The sequence below is a fragment of the Gossypium raimondii genome, chromosome 7 (assembly GCF_025698545.1).
Source record: "Gossypium raimondii isolate GPD5lz chromosome 7, ASM2569854v1, whole genome shotgun sequence".
NCBI classification, from domain to species: domain Eukaryota; kingdom Viridiplantae; phylum Streptophyta; class Magnoliopsida; order Malvales; family Malvaceae; genus Gossypium; species Gossypium raimondii.
Genome location: NC_068571.1, coordinates 31792692 through 31810721, shown reverse-complemented (window position 1 = coordinate 31810721; position 18030 = coordinate 31792692). Strand labels below are relative to the sequence as shown.

Sequence of the window (18030 nt, the reverse complement as noted above, 5' to 3'; positions counted from 1 at the left end):
TCAAGTCGCTATATATCTATACTATTATTTAAGTTTTTTATTGATCGGGTCACCAATTTAATTAGAGACATAACCTTTTGTATTTGAAGATAATTTAATGAGGTAATTTAAAATATATTTAAAATTTATGGTTTTAGACTTTTTCTTCATGGGAGTGGGAGAAGTTTTCCCAAGTCATTGATTAATAACAAAAAAAAAATCATCGATAATTAAATTTCTTTTAATAAATCTAACATATTAATACAAAATTTTCAAACCTCCAATCTTCCAATTTGATCGTGACATGATATCACCCTCCACCGACCATTTGATCTCCCAGTCATTCGCCACGTGTAATCGACCAATAGCCCCAAAAGCGCTTTCATATAATCGTTAAAGTAGGCTACAAAAACTTGGGTCAAGCTCCATGAAATGATAATCAATGTCTGAGGTTGAAACGCTGTCGTTGCCTTTCAAATTTTCTTGTTTTATAAGAAGATTTTTATAGAAACTGAAATCCAAAGAAAGGCTGACACAAGAACTAATATAAATAAATAAATAAAGTTTTGGACATTAGTCTCATTCTTCTGCTCTTATCCATTGACATTTAAAACGATTTCTTGTAATTCTGCTTGTATTATGTGTTAGATTAGAATTAGATCTATCATCTATGCAATTACCACTTGCCCATCTCCTTTCAATCCTTTCTGGGTTTGTGCTCTTTCTCCTTATTCTATTTTCTCTTCTCTTCTCTCTCTCTTTATCATTGGGTATGTTTAATTTGTTGAATTATGTTAGATTAGTTGACCTTGTTGCATACACCGTTTCATTGCCTTTTCTATGTACACTTCTCTGAATATCTCGTTGTTCAATGACTCATTTTCTATACATCGAGTTTATTAGTGAATACGATTTAGATTGTAATCTTTTAATCTGGCCTGAATTCAACTGCTTTCTTTTGTTTACCTGATTTGATGATCTAATGAAGGTCATATCTTGAGGAAGTATATGAACTTTACTTGAAATGAATGACAGTGGGTGAAATTAGGTTTTCAAGTCTTATTAAGTACTACGCCTCAAATAAACCCTTCAATCACAAGTTTGTATTGGCTGCATTTGCAAATTTATGGTTCTTGTGTTTTGTAAGTTGTTGTATTGACTTATTTACAAATCTGCCACTTCCATTTTCTATTTCTGGCTTGAGAAGCATGGTGTATGGTGAAGTCATAAAGTACATAAAATGCTCTTTTAAATTTTGATTGAGGGCAATGAACTTAAGGTTTGCTAAGCATGCATGATGGTTGAACTTTTTTGTACTTCATACAGGGGTAAGGACATGTATTATCTGATTGTATTTCTTAAGTAATCATTGTTGGAACCTACGATTTCCAATATGGTTACTGCTTGGTTTTGACTGGTGTGGCAACTTATAAAATTTGTCTTAACCATGTCTGGTTGGCTGGTAGTTTTACTGATTTAGTGAAGAATGAGGATTTGAAGTTTATCTTACTTAATTAGCTACAGTAATAATCTCATTTGTAACAAATTATTTTTGGTAGCTACATGTGTCGACAAGGAGTGTAATGGCAGCAGCTGAAGCAAGGGCTGTCTGGCAAAGAACAGCGAATCGTTGCTTTGTCCAAGAAGATGCCAAAAGAGCTCCCAAGTTAGCTTGCTGCCAATCATCATCTCATTGTAAACAGGCTGATTCTAGCCCCACTGGTGTAGCAGATGCTCGTGATCACCCTGCGGTTGATCTCAATGCTCTCAACAGGAACCCTTCCTATTCCAATCTACCGCCTGATATGAGGTGGTGGCTTCAGTTGCAGCCTAGCTATGGACCCCAAAAGGGTTTAAAAAATGAGCAGTTATATGCCTTGGAGGATGAAGTGGAAAGTTTGAAAGGTGAAATAAAGTCTCCCTCCAATGTAAGTAGAGTTCAGCCGCATGATGCACAAGATGCTTCTGGTGTTGACAGAAAAAGGAACAATGGAGGTTCTCTTGATTCAACTGAGACTGTGCGAAACTATGAACTTTTGGAGATGGAATCTGTTGAATGCCATGTTTCCAAAAAAATCAATGACTGCTGTTACGATCCAGAGTCTCCTTGGGCTGGGGATGGGAAGGCTGAGCCATGGTGGCGCACAACAGATAAAGATGAGCTTGCCTCTTTGGTTGCACAGAAGTCGTTGGATTTCATTGAGAATTGTGATCTTCCCCCACCTCAGAAGATGCATGTAAGAAGGTACTTGTGTGCATCTTCCGGTTCTTATGGCGGTAATCGGAAGTCTGAAGCAGGCCCTATGCTTGGTCCAATCCTCAATGCGCAGGGCTCTCCTGATTCTGTAAGAACTCTTGGAAGAAAGATGCAGTGTGCTTCCAGCACACCATTCAGGTATTTTTTTAATAATAGTTTCAAGTAGTGGTGTTATTGATTTCATTGATTAATATTTTGAATGAATAGGTTAAACTAGTGTCTAAAATAGGAACAGCTAGCCAAAATGGCTTCTTAGATGTGCATTGTTCTGCATCTCTAGCCAACCAATAATTAAAGAAAAACCATTGATTTTATCTCTGTTTGTTCAACTGTATTCGATAGAACAATCCAAAAGGACATTATAGAGGAAGTTACGGAGACTGATCCTACCACAGCTCAGCTGTTAGATGCACTTCGTCGCTCACAAACCCGTGCTAGGGAAGCTGAGAAAGCAGCAAAACAAGCCTATAAAGAGAAGGAGCATGTCATCAAGCTTTTCTTCAAACAAGCCTCACAACTCTTTGCCTATAAACAGTGGTTCCAAATATTGCAGCTAGAAGCCCTTTTTGTCCATACCAAGGATAATGGGCAGCCAGTCTCCCCTCAATTTCCTGTAGTTCTTCCACCTACATCCTACAACAGTAGGAAACTGCGAAAGAGGCAAAAGACTGGAAAAGGTAATCGAGGGAAGCGTGGCTTGCCTAGACCAGACTTGACCAAGTATGTCGTTGCTTTTGCATTGGGGCTGAGTCTTGTTGGTGCTGGTTTGCTATTGGGATGGACTGTGGGGTGGATGTTTCCTTTCTAGAGAATCAGAGAGATCAATTAATCCCCTTGCTTAGGTTTGCAACAAAGAATGGTCAGATAATTTGACTAAATTTGTTTTCCATATATGAACAATTTCCCCCGTTAATTTTACACGTATTAAGCCCTGTATATTGTATGTATCTAGTTGTTCACCTTTCTGTATCTATTGTTTGTTTTTAGGTGTTTATTTCTTAGTAGCGTACTTTGGATGCATAATTGATGTGGTGGGCTGTTGTACATATATTGGGTGAAAGCGTCACGAGGCAAAGTATCTCAATATATATCTCTTTGATAAACCCATCAATGAAAAGCGAAGCTTGTTCAGTGTCTATAAATTGAACAGTTTCTGGATTCTAAGTCCATCCTCTATCTTAATAACTTAAGCAAGGTCACAGATTATTGAATCTGTATCTTGCTTTTTGATTCACGAATGCATGAATAACCAAATGCTTAAGCCTGCCTAGAATAAAAGTTCATTGTTTGATTGCTTTGTTTCCTTCATGCCTCTTGTTTCTTCAATCTGTTATCAGTGTGCTGGTGGTGTTGAAGACATTGTTACTATGAACCCTGGAAAATTTTCCAGTGTCCAATTTTTGTTGTTGGTTATTATGGAAGTTGGGTGTGCTTGGATGGGTGGAAAAGTGGATAGGAGAGGTGATTATTTTTCATATAAAAATCAATTTTTCTAAATTGAAATGATAAGAGGAGAAAATGAGAGAGAGGTGTATTTTATTTTAAAATTATGGACACATATGATAGAAAATTATGCACACCAAGCAATGGAAATCTTTTTATATTTCCTACAAATCACATTTATAGAAAAAAAAATTATATTTTCCATTTTCTATTTCTTCAATTTTCATCTTTCTAATTTTTCTTCCACTTTAGCTAGTGAAGTCTAGCTTATTGGTTGGAAAACTGAAGGTATGGAAGGACAAATGGATAAGTGAAAAGAAAATAAATTTTGAATGTGTTTAAAATCAAGGGAAAGAAAATATAAAAATAATCATTTTCCATCCTCATGCATAAAGATTAATTATTTCAAATTAGATTGATGAGATGAGAGGAAATGAAAGATTAGGTGTATGTTAGTTCAAAATTATGTATTTTTAAAATTTTTTGTTTTTTTTTTTCTAGTTTACCAAGCAATAGGTGAAAAAAAATTATATTTTCCATTTATTTTAACTATTGTATTTTACATCTTTCCAAAAAAAAAATTTACCCTACCAAACAAAGGCTGAAGGAGGAGCATGGTGAAAAGCAATATGAAAACCTGTGAAAGTTGAATGAATCAGGCTACAAATCCAGTGGGCTCAGGTTTCTGAATCAGTAGGTGAACTCAACGCAGCTCACCCACCCTATCCCTCAGTCAAACAATCCTCTGAGCGTATGATGCTGTTTGAGTGGGTCTTTTGTTGTCGGTTAGCCTCCAACGTATAAAGAAAAGTAAGGCGATGAGTAGAACAACCTACTCTGAGAATAGTAGTAATTTAGCAAATGCCAAAATGGTGAAAGAGTGTTGCATTCCCGTGGGCCAATGGATAGAGTTGAGCCATAATTACATTTACTACTGCTATATATCCAGTCCAACAATGTCTAAAACCTTTTGCAGTAACTTACATGCACAAGACTGGGATTGCAGATAAAAAAGGAAAAACCTTAGCTGAATACGGCCCCACAACCACAACTAGAGAAGAAACGATACAGTAAGGGGCATTAGCTATATTTTACTTTTGATTAGTCATTTTCATTCACACCAAAATATCAACCGGCTGAACTGGAGTGTAGTTGATCAACTAAAGATAAAAAAGGGTCAGCCCATAAATCCATCCTTCTTCTTTTTATTCCATGGAACCGCTAGCTTTAAACCTTGATAGATGGTTGCCTGTCGTGTCCAAACACCAAAATCAAACAACTTTCTAGCAATGGTATTGATTTGATTGCCGACAAAGCTAATTGAAGTGGCACATTACATAATTGTGAAGTCAGTCAATAGCAAAAAGCTTAATTAGATTCTACTTCAAGAAACTTGCCACCATACCCGTAAACCTAATTATGTCAAGAAATCTCCACTTACCATCACCATGGAGCATTTTTCTTTCCCTGGTTAGACAAGATTTTCCAAATTTAAGCTTTAGTTAAACATCCAAGAGCAACCTAATTAACTGCTTCATAAAATTTAAGCAAATTATCTTGACAAGTAAGAAGGATTTGGACTAGAGGAAGCAAGTGGTGAGTCATTCAGTATTTGTGATGAAAACCATGAAAGTAGCATAGCAGCACCCCTCAAAGACTATAAATTTGTAAAGAAACTGAGAGATGAATCTTACCCAGAAGTGTGACTTGGAATTAAAGAGGTTATGAAAGCTACCAACCCTTTTAATTCTGGTGGTCTTAACACTGCTACTATTGCTTTCTTCTTCTTCTTCTTCTTCTTCTTCTCTGCTGCATTCACTGTCTTTATCACCAGAAGATGGGAAGACGTAACTTTTCCCAGCCCCACCGACTTCTCTTTTAGCCTTGAAGGTCTTTCTCTTCCAAGAACCAAGAAACCCTTTGTCTTTGTAGGTCCCTCTCTTACTAAGAACCATGGTACCGAGCTGCACCCTCTCAGGACTAACACTGCCGACACGAAAAGAGCCGTAGCACTCACTTCCCATTCTGAATGAAGAAGAAGACTGAAGTCTAGCAGGTTCCAAGACAGTGGTGCTCTTGGCATCCTGAAGTAACCTGGGAGGCAGTTCCAGGCACTTTTGAGCCAAGTGATTGGGATTAGAGAAAAGGGTGAGTGTGGTACATGGTTTAGGCTTTCCAGGTTCGTCTTCCCAGCGAAACGGAACCGAGGCTGAGACGTGTAATGGAGGGGTTGACGTCCCTGATCTTTCTGGTGACTGCATGTGCGCCTGTGGAGCTGAAAACAGCGGTAGCTTTGGTGTGTAGCTTGACTCATTCTCTGCCTCAGTTCCCATGATTTTCTTTCTATACTCTCTATGCGTAAGGATAGGGGAGGGCTTTATTTTTTAGTTCCTTTTTGTTTTGTACCCTACAAAAAGGGAAGACAAAGAAGAGAGCAATGAAGGTCCCCGTAAGAAAAAGAGGCCAGCCTTTTAAGTCCAATGTTGTCGCTATTTTCAACCCCCTCAGCAAAGATTAATCAACGGTCATTCTTATATACTTTCGCTATGATCTTCTCATGCTAGCCATATGTTAAAAAGACTTCAAATACCAGGTTTCGAAATAAGAATGGGTTCCAACTATATAGAGTACTATACTGCCATTGTATAATAGGAATGAAATGTGTGATTGTTAATCATCTAACCAAAAAGCTTGTACCAATCCCAGGAATCGATGGGTTGAAAGTAAAAGCTACTGTAATTAATGGAATGGATTGACCTTAATCATAAAGCAATAAAGTAGCTAAGCTTGACTCCATATCCCTATAGAAAGACAAGGTTAAACAGTGAAAGCACTTAAAAGCAAGAATCTACATTGCACCTTTTCCTGGTGACGTCAGCTTTATTAAACTATTCATGGTTTGGCTTTCATTAAAGGGAAGAAAAGTGGGAAAGATAGTTTGAGCGGTGTGAAAGGGTGGGTGGAAGGGGTGTCCAAATTTCTAAGTAAAACCGAATTAATTCGTTTCGGTTGGGATCGATTAATAATTTTTTGGAAGTTCAATTAACAGTTAATTTAATTTGAAATCGGTCGATTAATTGAATTAATTGAATTTAATAAATAATATTATAATATATAAGTATTCGGTTGGTTCGGTTAATTTTTTGGAAATATAAATTAATCGATCGGTTATGTCAGTTAATTTTTGATATGTTTTATACTTGCTTTAACCAAAAATAAAAAATATATATAAATTTTAGTTAATTCGGTTAACCGGCCGAATTAACCGAAAAAGTTGGGTTCGGTTAATTTTTTTAAAAATATTTCGATTCAATTAACGGTTAAAAATTTAAAAGAATCGATTAATTTAGTTAATGATAATTGGAATCGATTAACCGATTCAACACCTCTAAACAGGTGCACAGGATTGTAGCAGGAGGCTCATAGGATGCCAATTTGAGTGACAGGGTCCAAAGGTAGAATCGTCCTATACTTTTTCAGACGTGGGCTTGTTTTGGACTTTACTCGGTCAAGAAAATGCCCTTTCAAACAGAGTCACCCTCATTGCCACCAATATCACTTCCCAATCCCATTTATCCCACACGCGCATTATTCATCTCCCCATCAGTTACTCTTTTTTCCCCTTATCTTAAACATCTATCACTATCATGAATTAATAAGATTTTAATTTAGTTAAAAAATAAAATCTTTTACTTTATAAAATATAATGATTAATTCTCTTACTACGAGTATTCTCAAAAGAGATAAATGATTTATCATCAAATTTACTTCATTCTTATAAACAGGTTCAAATTTCTGATTACATAATTAAGAGATTAAGTGAGCAACCATCATATCATACTTCATATTTCATTTCACTTTATTCAGTTACCAAATAGAATAAGAAAGTTTAGTCGGCCGGTTTACACTTAAGTGTTAATGCAGAGCAGCAAGTAATAAGCAAAAGGTGCTTTCCTATTTAAAGCTATTGCTAGAATGAAACCAAAGCCATAACAAGATTAGCTTATTATTATATTAGCCGACGCCCCACGATTGGCTAACCCACTGCTGTGTCCCATACTTTAAAAGAACAAAAAAAAATCCCCTTCAGGAATCAGGACCAGTACCATATCCATTGCAACTTAGGTTGAGTTTGGATGGGCAGTACGTTTAGCTGCGGTTAGTGTAAAAACAGCGGTGGCAGTAAAATTAGACACTGTAATGATAGTGTAATGTAAGACAAAAAGTAAGCTAAACGCACTGCACTGCACCCAATCGCCATCCAAACCCACCCTTAATTGAGAGGACAAATAATGTGGATAAAGCTGTTCAATAGGGACCAGCAGCATAGCATAACCAGCTTTTTTAAAAGGATATTCATGGCCACCCTCCCAGCACAAGGCTGGAGGAGGCAGAGACATCGAGATTGGATCACGGGATAACACAACCGAGACAATTTCTGGGTCGCTTCTCCTTAGGGGGGCCAGACCATGGTGAAAGCTATAGCTCACTCGGAATTTGCCCACCCAACCAGCAATGAACTAAGTTCAAATTAAATGCAAAACATTTATACATATGTTTTTTACAGTCTGATTGATTATTCGCTGAACCACTCACTAAAGCAAAGCTATTCACATGGACAATCCTTCCTTTTTCTAAATCTACAAGTGTTCCTAGTTCCTATTCTTTTACCATGCATCAACTGTGTACTTTTTCTTCAATGCAGCATTTCATTCACTGTTCTAATCAGAGTATAATCTACCAAGGAAAACCAAAATAAAACAATATATATATGTAACGTAAATAAGAAGGGTCTTCAAACTTTATTATTTCATGTTTCAGATTTATGCTCTGAATCAATGGTTACAGCAGTCCCTTCACCCTCCAAAGACGACACTGCAAATTTGCATCTTGGACTAATCTTCTTCACCTCTTCGCTTGAATATATGAAGATCTTTCTCACCATCTTGCAAAAATCCCTACAAAACAAAACAATTTTATAAAAAACAGCTGCAAAAAGAACGAAATAAAAGCAGATGAGCTTCTTCGAAGTTACTTACATCCATGGATCATCGCCAACAAGCATCATATCACCCTCATCATCAGTGAAAACAACGGACCATTTACCACTGGGGCGAAGCTCTCCCTTGATATCAAACATTTTCTCCACTTCATTAATGAGATCATCATATCCTTTCAACACAGTTAAGTCCACAGCACGACCAACCGCAATCCCTTGCATTTGTACCTTTGGAATACACAGGTACTTTTTCAATCAGGAACTTCAATAATGAAAAAGCAATGCAAGTATAAACAAGTAGATACCCGTATGTTTACCTTAGTACGACTTCTGGTTGAAGTGGTGGATGCACCCTGCTTAGCCTGCATCTCCTTGGACGAGGCCTCTGCTGCAACATGCTTCTGTTTAGCTGTTTCTGGATTCTGATCAATATGAGACGCAGCTGCAAGAGACCCCCAAACACCATTGTGATCAACCGTTGTGTTCGTTTGTTCCTTGTCAGTGGGGATAACTGCACTAATGGTGTCTGTCAAATTAAACCCAAACAACCGGCAACCTGTGGAAGTCTCAGATTTTTTCCCTTTCTCAACTTGGTCATGCATCAGGCCCTTACTTGGCCTCGATAGAGAAGGCAAGGCATAACCAGTGAGAGTGGTTTGTGGTTTTTCAGTTCTGTTTTTGTCACTCACTGAATTAGGAAAAAGGTTTAAAGAGACATTCACAAGAGGAGAATGTGGCCAGGCGTTCGAATTATAACCTCGACTGTAATCAGCTTCTTTCTGCCTCATACCCCACATAACTTGGCTTTCACTGCTTTGGATTTCAGGTGTGCTTCCTACTTGAGTTAGTTCATGAGATTGGGTTGAACCACGACCCCAGAAGGTTGAACCAGCTGAATTTGTAGTAATTTCTACATTTTCAATAAATCAATCAAAGTTAACAAAGTGAGCAACCAAGACTCTATTCCAAATACTTGAAAGAGTAATTTTCCCACACCAGAAACTGGAATATCAACAGGCCGTGGCCTTTTGTTCTTTACAGCTGGTTGAACAAGATTTATGGAAGCAGAAGGCGCAAATGGCTCTATTTCCCATGGTGAAACTCTCTCTGGCCTTTGTATTGTTGCAGGTTCATCCCATTGAATCTAAAACAAGATATAGTCGGGTAGAATACTATCAAAACAAGAATCAAGTTAGCATTTCGTACCAATAATTCATAACTATATTCAACCTTCAAGGTTCGCCATTTAGATTCCGACCAATGTGGGGAAAAATCTCCTACCCCAACTATGGTACCCGTGAACCTAGATAAAACAAAGGATAAACAACCTGGATAAAATTTTAGAGGAAAAAAAAAATCACAAGTACAAAGGATAAACAACATTAGGGAACAAAGTACGGAGACAAACCTACCTTCTATCAGGAGTGTCTTCTCCCTCAAATCTCATCTTAAAACGCATACCAACTGAGAATCCATTTTTAATGGCCTCCAAATACTTATTAACACCTATTATGAATTGGCTCGTCCTGAACAAGAGCAAGGGAAAGAAACTCAGTCTCAAGGTAATCAGAATAACGAAATAATACTGCCAACCATGTGTACATCTAGAGAGAACATTATACCTTGGCTTGTAGTACACAACAAAGAGGGTCTGCGTTGTAACAGCATGAGCAGCAGTAGCAAGCACTCCTAAATGCATGCTCTGGCTGGAAATCACAGATGAAGGCATGGTGGTCTGTTGGCGAGCAAGCCGTCGAGCCCCAACTCTAAGTTCTCCATTATCACCTCTAATAAAACAAGCCAGTCCAATTACAACTAAAGAGACTGCAAAAATGCCACAGACGTGAACATGCAAACACAAACTCAAGCACCAAGAAAGTTCCAAAAGTCCCAAGTACCTGAGAAACACAAATGCATCTCCCGCAACCAATCTCTTGGAAGTGACAAAGGTGCTCCACCCTGTTGTAAGCAAATGTCTCCGTGGTTGTCCTGATTATTTGGATTACGAATTAAAAACAGGTCCAAGAAAGCTGCCAAACCGTGACATGTTAAGAAAGCAAATCCGAAAAGACAAAACCATTACCTCTAAATATATGCTTGAACCGCCATTCATATCCATGAAGATCTTTAGCAGCCAACTCCTGTGTAGGGGTTGCCTGATTCATATCCTGTTCAAAACACACACACACAGAATTTAATTCAACACCATAATCTGAAAGTCTAACAAGGGTTATTAACAGAATAAATCAAACTTATTACCAAAGGAGGCAGGCACTCAGTAGCATGCTTTCGAAGAACGGAGAACCCTCCATGAGTGCTCGTATCTGATGCTGTTAAAATCTTACAAAACGAATTAACTGTCCTCTTTGGAGCCTCAGCTGGGCAAGGATCAGGACTTGTAGGTTCACTTTGCTGTGATAATAAACATAAGCATATAACTAAATAATTCAATTGTATGTTTTTAGTTCACATTTCCTCAGGAAATTCGTCAACCAAAGAGTATGAAGAAGGGAATACTAAAAAGAAAAGAATGGAGGGGGGTAGCGTTTACTTACATCTGCTTCAGGCTGCAAAGTGATCTGAGCATAAACGTCATCAGTCTCTAGTTCTGCCTATTTCAGGAAAAAAAAAGTAATAATAAGATGATATATTCAAGCTATAAAGTGAAGCAAATGGTAGGGAAAGATAATGAGAGATAGAATACCAGTAACTGGACATGAATAACACGACATAGGATCTTAGAAGGAAGATTGAACAGTGGGGCTTGATTATTAAGTTCCTGATTAGTGGATGCTTCTAACTGCACAAAACAAAGCCAAGAAAAGAGAAAACAAATGGCGGGTTTCAAAATTTTAATCTAAACATAAGGAAGAATCCAAAGATCGTTAAAAAGACAAATTACTTGTTCCATGTGACCCTGAGGGAAGTAAAACACTCTCTCGTGATTCCGAGGAATCTCCACCAACGGGCCTGCGCATAACTTCCATAGCTCTGCGTATAGATCATCATCACTCGAACCTATCCAACCAAAATCAAATTCAATTAAAACAAACATAGATATTATAAGAGGAGCAGAAAAGGAAAAAGAAAATTCAAAAAAAAATGTCACTCCAATTGGCTACTGAGAAAAAGCAAGAAAAATGCATAGAAAGTAGAAACAACCAAAACCACCCATCTAGGATTTTTTTTTTTTCATAATTTGAAAAGCTTTCAGCTCCACCCAGCAAAGCTGAGTTTATTTTCTCTCGCAAAAAACACCCAATGTCCGTACATTAACCATGGAGCAACCTAAATAAAACCTTCTTTTTTCCCCTTGTAGTTTCTCAGCAGCCAAACAGAGCCATTTTTCTATAAACTTTATTAACAATCACCTGACTCCGAGTGAGCAATAGAAGAACCCCTTGGATTAACTTGTACATTAGCCATCAAAACTACGACGTACCGACGATACACAGAAAGCAAATCACTAAAGAAGAAACACTATAGCTAAAAGGAAAAAGCAGAGCCTACCCCATTAAATGAAAGCAGAGAATAAGATATCAGCAGGAAGAGTCGAGGAAATAAAGGGGGAAAATAGAACAATAAAAACAAAAGAAAACAAAAAAAGAGTAATTAAAGACGACGGTTATACATGAACTTATTGTTGGTAGTTTCTGTGTAACGACTAGGAAGATTAAAATCTTTTCTTTTTCCCCTCTTTTAATAAACTTTGGCCTGCTCTGTTTCTGTTACGAAACCGCCTTCTACTTTTGTCTGGTCTCCAAATACCGCTTAACCTTTGTTGGCGAAGCAGGTGTAATGTAAGAGTGAAGCTGATGTTTTATTTTGCATCCCCCTTCTTTCGCTCTCCAACAAACACCTCACAGTATAACTTGAATCGCCGTTACCAAATCCCGAAAACCGCTCACTCTGTTTTGTTTCTCTGTCTCTCAGATCTCTATCCTAAGAATTTTCTATTACACTTTGTTTTTAGTTTAGTGTCCCTTCCCCCCACCCCCCACCCCTCACATCATGTGATTTTCTCTGCACTTGTATTTCACCACTCACGACTTGGCCACGTTTATCATTAAAATTGAAGTCAATAATTACAGTTTTACTAATATCATTTGAACCTGTATCCACATACACAATCTTCTTTCTGTTTGTCGTTTTATGTTGAATGCCACAACCATCTACCATTTAATTTTCACTGCCCATTCCTACGAAACAGGTCCTAATGTATACAGTACAATAGCATCAACACTGCTTTTAATTATCATCTTTAATTGTAAAAGATACCACTTCTAGTACCATTATTAATTAAAATTTTTACAAATATATATGATCACAGGTGTTTTTATATTATTGAAAACTAAAATTATTTGTTCATAGAGCGAGCATAAACTGCATTTAAACTTACTTGAGAAACGACAATACTCTGTTTAAATTTATTTAAAACCTAATTGTTTGACATTTGGGGGGCGGTAATTGAAGAGAGAAGTAGCCTGTTTTCATGCAAACACAGTTGTGTAATGCTCCTAACCAATCCCCAATATCAGTTACTGCAGAATTGTCACTCTCAAGCCTATAACCTGCATCTCATGTGATGCAAAAACTGCTTGGGCAACACAACAACACTTGAGGTTTAAGAAAAGTAAAATTACATTACCCAGATATAAAATTGTGGAGCCAAATGTTTCGTCTTTATTTTTTTAAATACAAAAATGCAAGCTAAATTGTTAACCCCCTTCATTTTTCTATTAAATAATAAAAAAATAAATTTCTTTGAAATTTAAGATCACATTCATAATCTAAATACGTGTACTAATGAGATTATATTTTATATTACGACATATTAATAATAATTGAAAATGTAAATTTATTAAATGATCAGTATGTAATCTTATAAATCGTTGCCCTAACCAATAATGGAAATTGCATTGCTAATACAAGTCATTATGTTTTTAAAATAGATTGGTGATCGAATCGGTCATGTCACCAATTGGGTGGTCTAATCAGTTTGATTAAAAAATATTAAAAATAAAAAATTTCAAAAAAATCGATTCAACCTTTTTTTTATTTGGTTCATATCGGTTCTCAATCTAATCAATCCAAAGCCACTTTTCGAATTGATTCCCTATTTAATTCTCAATCCGACAGCTTGGATAAATTTTTAAAAAATTATCATAAAATATAACCAAAGTTAGTTACAGTTAATAAAATTAGGGTTAACGATTCTTGCTTGTATCAATGCATTTAATCAATGATTGCACATCACATCACTGATTGTCTTGTTTATTTGACGCCCCCTCACCTCGGGGATGCGATACAAAGAAGCTCCATTCTCCATTTCTAATTGCTTTGGGTAGGCGTATCGCCGTCTCTATCTTTGCCTGGATCATGGCAGGCAACCGTGTTGGCTGGCGTAAACCCGGCAGAGAATTTTCGGCTGTCTATTTTGTTAATTTGGCAATCTTCAAATCAAATAAAATTAAGAAGGCATTTATGTTTTTTACATTAGACATTGTAGATGTCTGTAATTACAGATGTTGCCACTGTTGCTTAGGGACCCACTGAAAGGCATGGTAAGCGTGTGTGGTTTTTAAATAGTTTGTCAGATCTGTTCCATTCATTCCCCATTGTCCTTTAGGTTGAGTGTACCACAAGCGCTACTGTTTCTTCACTTATTACCGAGTAGTAATTTTGTAGCTGCTCACCTTACTCCATGTATAGTACATCATTTACATACGGTATTAATTGCGTTGCCGATAAAATCCTCTTCTTATAAGGCTTTGTTTGGATTCTACCATTACGGAATCCCCGTTTCAGTGTGTTTGTCATGTTTTTGCCTGTAATCTCATTGGAGAATCACGGTAAAATCTTCTCACCGCACCACAACCATCATTCTCCAGGGAAGCTTTAAAGTCCGTTTTGCAGCTTAAATACCATCTTGTCCATTTATAGTTTTGGACTTTTATGGTTTTAACTTTTCTAATTTTATTTCATTGATTTTCAAAAAACTCAATGTGAGATGTGATATCTAAATACATAGATATAAAATAAAATAAAATAAAATATATAACTATAAATAAAGTGATACTAATTGAATAATTGTAATTAAATGCATTATTAATTTCATATATTAAATAAAATTACAACTTCACATATTTTAATAACTTCATAAAAACAAAATAATTTAAATTTTATATTATATATCATTTCTATTTAATGTTCTTAATAACTACTTTCTATTCTCACCTGATCGCTATAGTTGCGTTTAAATCCAAACACATATTTCACTACTGATTTTAATCTCATTGCTACAATAACTGCTACGGACGGTTTATGGAATAAAAGTTAAAAAATTGTAGTTACTCGAAATCAAATTGAATTCTTTTTTTATTTAGTATATAATTAATTTTATTTTTTAATGATATAAAAATAAATATTTTATATTTAAAATAATGAAAATAATTTAAAAGTTCTTGAAAATTTTTTAAATATTTATGAAAAAGACCTTAAATTTTTGTCAAATAACATTCAAAAGCTATAAAACAAAGCTCATTTTATCAAAATAAGTCTAAAAATAAAAAATAAAAGCCGATTGAGTTTATCTCAAATGGCATGGGCATTGCTATCAATGCAGGATGATGTGAGTTCAAGTGCGCTGAAACGTATTATCCTCCTATTTATGGGTTGGGAGGGGCTATGGGTAGTTTTAGGCATCGTGTCAAAAATAGTATATATGATCAGAACCTATAATGAGGTTGTTAAATAAAATCAAAATATAAAATTAATATAAAAACCAAGTTGAACCGAATTATGATGGAAGGTTGAAAAACCAAACCAATATCACCCTTAGTAACTAATCTCACCACCAATGTTATTTTTAACCTCATCGATGATCCAAAGGAAGCCTAATTGACTTGCCTATGTTTAAATTTTGGTTAAAATATGTTGGTAGCCCCTATACTTTAATAAAATTTGAGATTTAGTCTCAATACTAAAAAGTTAAAAACTAAGACCTTTTCCTTTTTTGATTTAAAATTTTTATCAAAATTTTGTTTACATGTTTCTTTCCCGTCAATTATATGTCACATTATATGAAGACTGCTTAATCAATGTGCGAAATTGATAAATTTTGATGGGAAACACTAAAAGTGTTAATGATTGAATTGAGATTTTTAAATAATAAAAATAGGACTTAACTTCAAACCTTTTAATTACAAAGACTAAATCTCAAATTTAGTCAAAGTACAGGGACTTACAGCATATTTTATTATTATTGTTGTTATAAAACGTGAAATAGCAAGTGTTAGGCACGTTGTTAGGGAAGGGCGTGAGTGGAAAAGGGCAAAATATATATATATCTGAAAAAGAACACGTCATATCCGGAACCTCAAAAAGCAGAGCCACGTGGTCCAGTGGTGGAGCAAAGCACGTGTCATAAGCTGACTTGTCTTGGGGTTCTCCGATGCTTCCGGTTTCTTAAACAAAGTGAAACCACATCACAGTCATTCTTGGTTTCATATTATAAATCATATAAACCATGAAACAATGACATTCTATGCATATGTTTTTTTCTCTCCCTGGAAGCAACATTTGATGCCAACCATTTTAATATTTCCTTTGACTGTACTAAACATATGGGGTTTAACTTTACCAAGTTGATGAATTAAATATAATTCTGCAAATCCAAGTGGTTTGAAGATTGATTGAGATACACATGATCATGACCTTGACCAGGAAACCGCCATTGAGAATATACCTCCTGTCACCACCCTTGCATCTAAGTTTTCAGCACCCAATTTTTTCTTTCTCTTGCAATAACAATGAGGTAAGATGGAGTAGATTTTTGTTCTTGTTCAAAGGAAAAACTTGGATTTTATGAAAATCAAGTCTATCATAACAACAAATCGTTTCTTTTTTCTCCAAATGTTCAATGGTTTCAACACATTTGTTAATCATAATCTTCTATTATACCAATAAAAAAACAGCAACTATACGCAATTCATTATTCTATTATACGTGGATAAGAATATTCTTGCAAACATACAAGAATAAAAAAGTGCTTAAGTGGTGGAGGTGGAATCCAAATCATATAACCTTAACTAGGGTTAACTAAGCCAACAGTTTTTTTATTAACCCAATATGCCTAGCTACTTATAATAACCATCCATTGCCTTAACCCACGTTTTCCCTCTCTACCCTCACATTCAACCTTAGATATATTTAAAAGCAAAAGCGAAACAGGGGAAAAACATATTTGAAGGAACAAAGTTGAAAAAGATTAAGATTTTTATTCCATCTTTTCAAGATTTTTGACTAAAAAAAAAAAGGACTACTTTAGCAAGAAACAATATAACTAGAGTAGACAAAATTTGCATAGGATTTGATTCCAGCTGGTAACTAGTGTAGATGAGCAAAAGATTGATCTTCACCATGCAGAAATGGCATTGTCTAAGTTTTAATGTGTAATGTTGGAGCGTAGTTAAGAAAGGGAGGATAAAACTCAGAGAGAGAAGGGACCCATGACATTTTAGCGTTGAACTAAGAAAGGGTTAATGGAATAGATTAATGTTCATCAAATGACTCTAAATTAGGTGTATGATTATAATCACTATTGATGGTTGTAATTCAATTAACGCCATCAACCAATGACGCTCTGCACGTCTAAAGGGGTAGATACTGTATCAGTTTTATATTTATGATGGAAAAAGAAAATGTTTATATCAACCTCCTATCCATCAAATTCTGCACATGGTTACTATTAAAGTCGGGGGAAAGACATATAATATTTGTAAAATTTGATTTTAATGGTTAAAAGAGGTCAAATGATGTACATGGAAATGAGTGGATTCCATTCATACCAAATCCTATTTTAAAATTTAGGGGTGATTGCGTTTATATTTGCGGTATTAACCTACCTTGTTGTATTGTCTTTTCCATTAAAATTTGGAGATTCCTTTAGGGAATCAATGAAATGAAGAATGAGATTTTGAAGGTGCTTCGTTGCTTGCTTCTTTTGTGATATATATTTTAAATGAGAGAATCTTGTGAATTGTTCCAATTACGTTGGGGTTATTTTGAAAAGGAAATCACTTGCTCATTGGGTCACGTTAAAGTTAGAAACATTTTAAAAAGGAAAGAGAGGTTGACCTGACGGCAATATGGAAGCTTTATTGGGAGATAAAAAGAAAGTGGCTGGTGAATTAACTCAGGGTTAACGGTAAATGTTGAAAACTGTTCAGACAATTATGTATACTAATATGGTTTGAAAATTTTATTAACAAAATCCTTGATTATGTATAATAAGGAATTGGCGTGCTCCACCACGCACTCAGAGTTTTGGGGACAACCCTAGGGAGGTTTT

The 18030-nt window shown here is 35.8% G+C and overlaps 3 protein-coding genes across 8 annotated transcripts; 1 reads left to right on the top strand and 2 right to left on the bottom strand.

Moving 5' to 3' along the window:
• The first annotated feature begins 500 nt into the window (after nt 1-500).
• Nucleotides 501-3394, top strand: LOC105795842 (hypothetical protein). Its single transcript, XM_012625501.2, has 3 exons — nt 501-690; nt 1539-2374; nt 2579-3394. Exons 2-3 carry the CDS (start codon nt 1563-1565, stop codon nt 3042-3044), a joined length of 1278 nt encoding a protein of 425 aa, XP_012480955.1. The 5' UTR covers nt 501-690; nt 1539-1562; the 3' UTR covers nt 3045-3394.
• A 1155-nt stretch (nt 3395-4549) lies between these two features.
• On the bottom strand, nt 4550-6259 carry LOC105795854 (hypothetical protein). Of its 3 annotated transcripts, XM_012625514.2 has the most exons (3): nt 5374-6258; nt 5121-5146; nt 4550-4928 (listed from the first exon to the last, which is right to left on the bottom strand). In XM_012625514.2, exons 1-2 carry the CDS (start codon nt 6010-6012, stop codon nt 5123-5125), a joined length of 663 nt encoding a protein of 220 aa, XP_012480968.1. In that variant the 5' UTR covers nt 6013-6258; the 3' UTR covers nt 4550-4928; nt 5121-5122. The 3 variants fall into 3 exon arrangements, 2 of the variants coding, with proteins under 2 accessions (XP_012480968.1, XP_012480966.1); XR_008197486.1 differs by having other exon boundaries at nt 5121-6259; XM_012625512.2 differs by lacking the exon at nt 5121-5146 and having other exon boundaries at nt 5374-6251.
• A 1941-nt stretch (nt 6260-8200) lies between these two features.
• LOC105795828 (auxin response factor 18) lies at nt 8201-12692 on the bottom strand. Of its 4 annotated transcripts, none has more exons than XM_012625488.2 (15): nt 12310-12692; nt 12050-12184; nt 11581-11696; nt 11383-11478; nt 11234-11290; nt 10938-11090; nt 10762-10846; nt 10577-10667; nt 10301-10465; nt 10091-10204; nt 9909-9981; nt 9675-9822; nt 8996-9588; nt 8719-8906; nt 8201-8637 (listed from the first exon to the last, which is right to left on the bottom strand). In XM_012625488.2, exons 2-15 carry the CDS (start codon nt 12102-12104, stop codon nt 8490-8492), a joined length of 2082 nt encoding a protein of 693 aa, XP_012480942.1. In that variant the 5' UTR covers nt 12105-12184; nt 12310-12692; the 3' UTR covers nt 8201-8489. The 4 variants fall into 4 exon arrangements, with proteins under 4 accessions (XP_012480942.1, XP_012480944.1, XP_012480949.1 ...); XM_012625490.2 differs by having other exon boundaries at nt 12050-12109; XM_012625495.2 differs by lacking the exon at nt 12050-12184 and having other exon boundaries at nt 12310-12691.
• Nucleotides 12693-18030: the final 5338 nt, after the last annotated feature.

Coding starts and splice junctions, on each gene's coding strand:
- LOC105795842 (XM_012625501.2), top strand. CDS start 1,563: ATGGCAGCAGCTGAAGCAAGGGCTGTCTGGCAAAGAACAGCGAATCGT. Junction 2,375..2,578: donor GCTTCCAGCACACCATTCAG/GTATTTTTTTAA, acceptor TGTATTCGATAG/AACAATCCAAAAGGACATTA.
- LOC105795854 (XM_012625512.2), bottom strand. CDS start 6,012: ATGGGAACTGAGGCAGAGAATGAGTCAAGCTACACACCAAAGCTACCG. Junction 4,929..5,373: donor ATTCCAAGTCACACTTCTGG/GTAAGATTCATC, acceptor TGGACACGACAG/GCAACCATCTATCAAGGTTT.
- LOC105795828 (XM_012625488.2), bottom strand. CDS start 12,104: ATGGCTAATGTACAAGTTAATCCAAGGGGTTCTTCTATTGCTCACTCG. Junction 11,091..11,233: donor CTTTGCAGCCTGAAGCAGAT/GTAAGTAAACGC, acceptor TTATTATCACAG/CAAAGTGAACCTACAAGTCC. Junction 9,823..9,908: donor CTAAATGGCGAACCTTGAAG/GTTGAATATAGT, acceptor ATCTTGTTTTAG/ATTCAATGGGATGAACCTGC.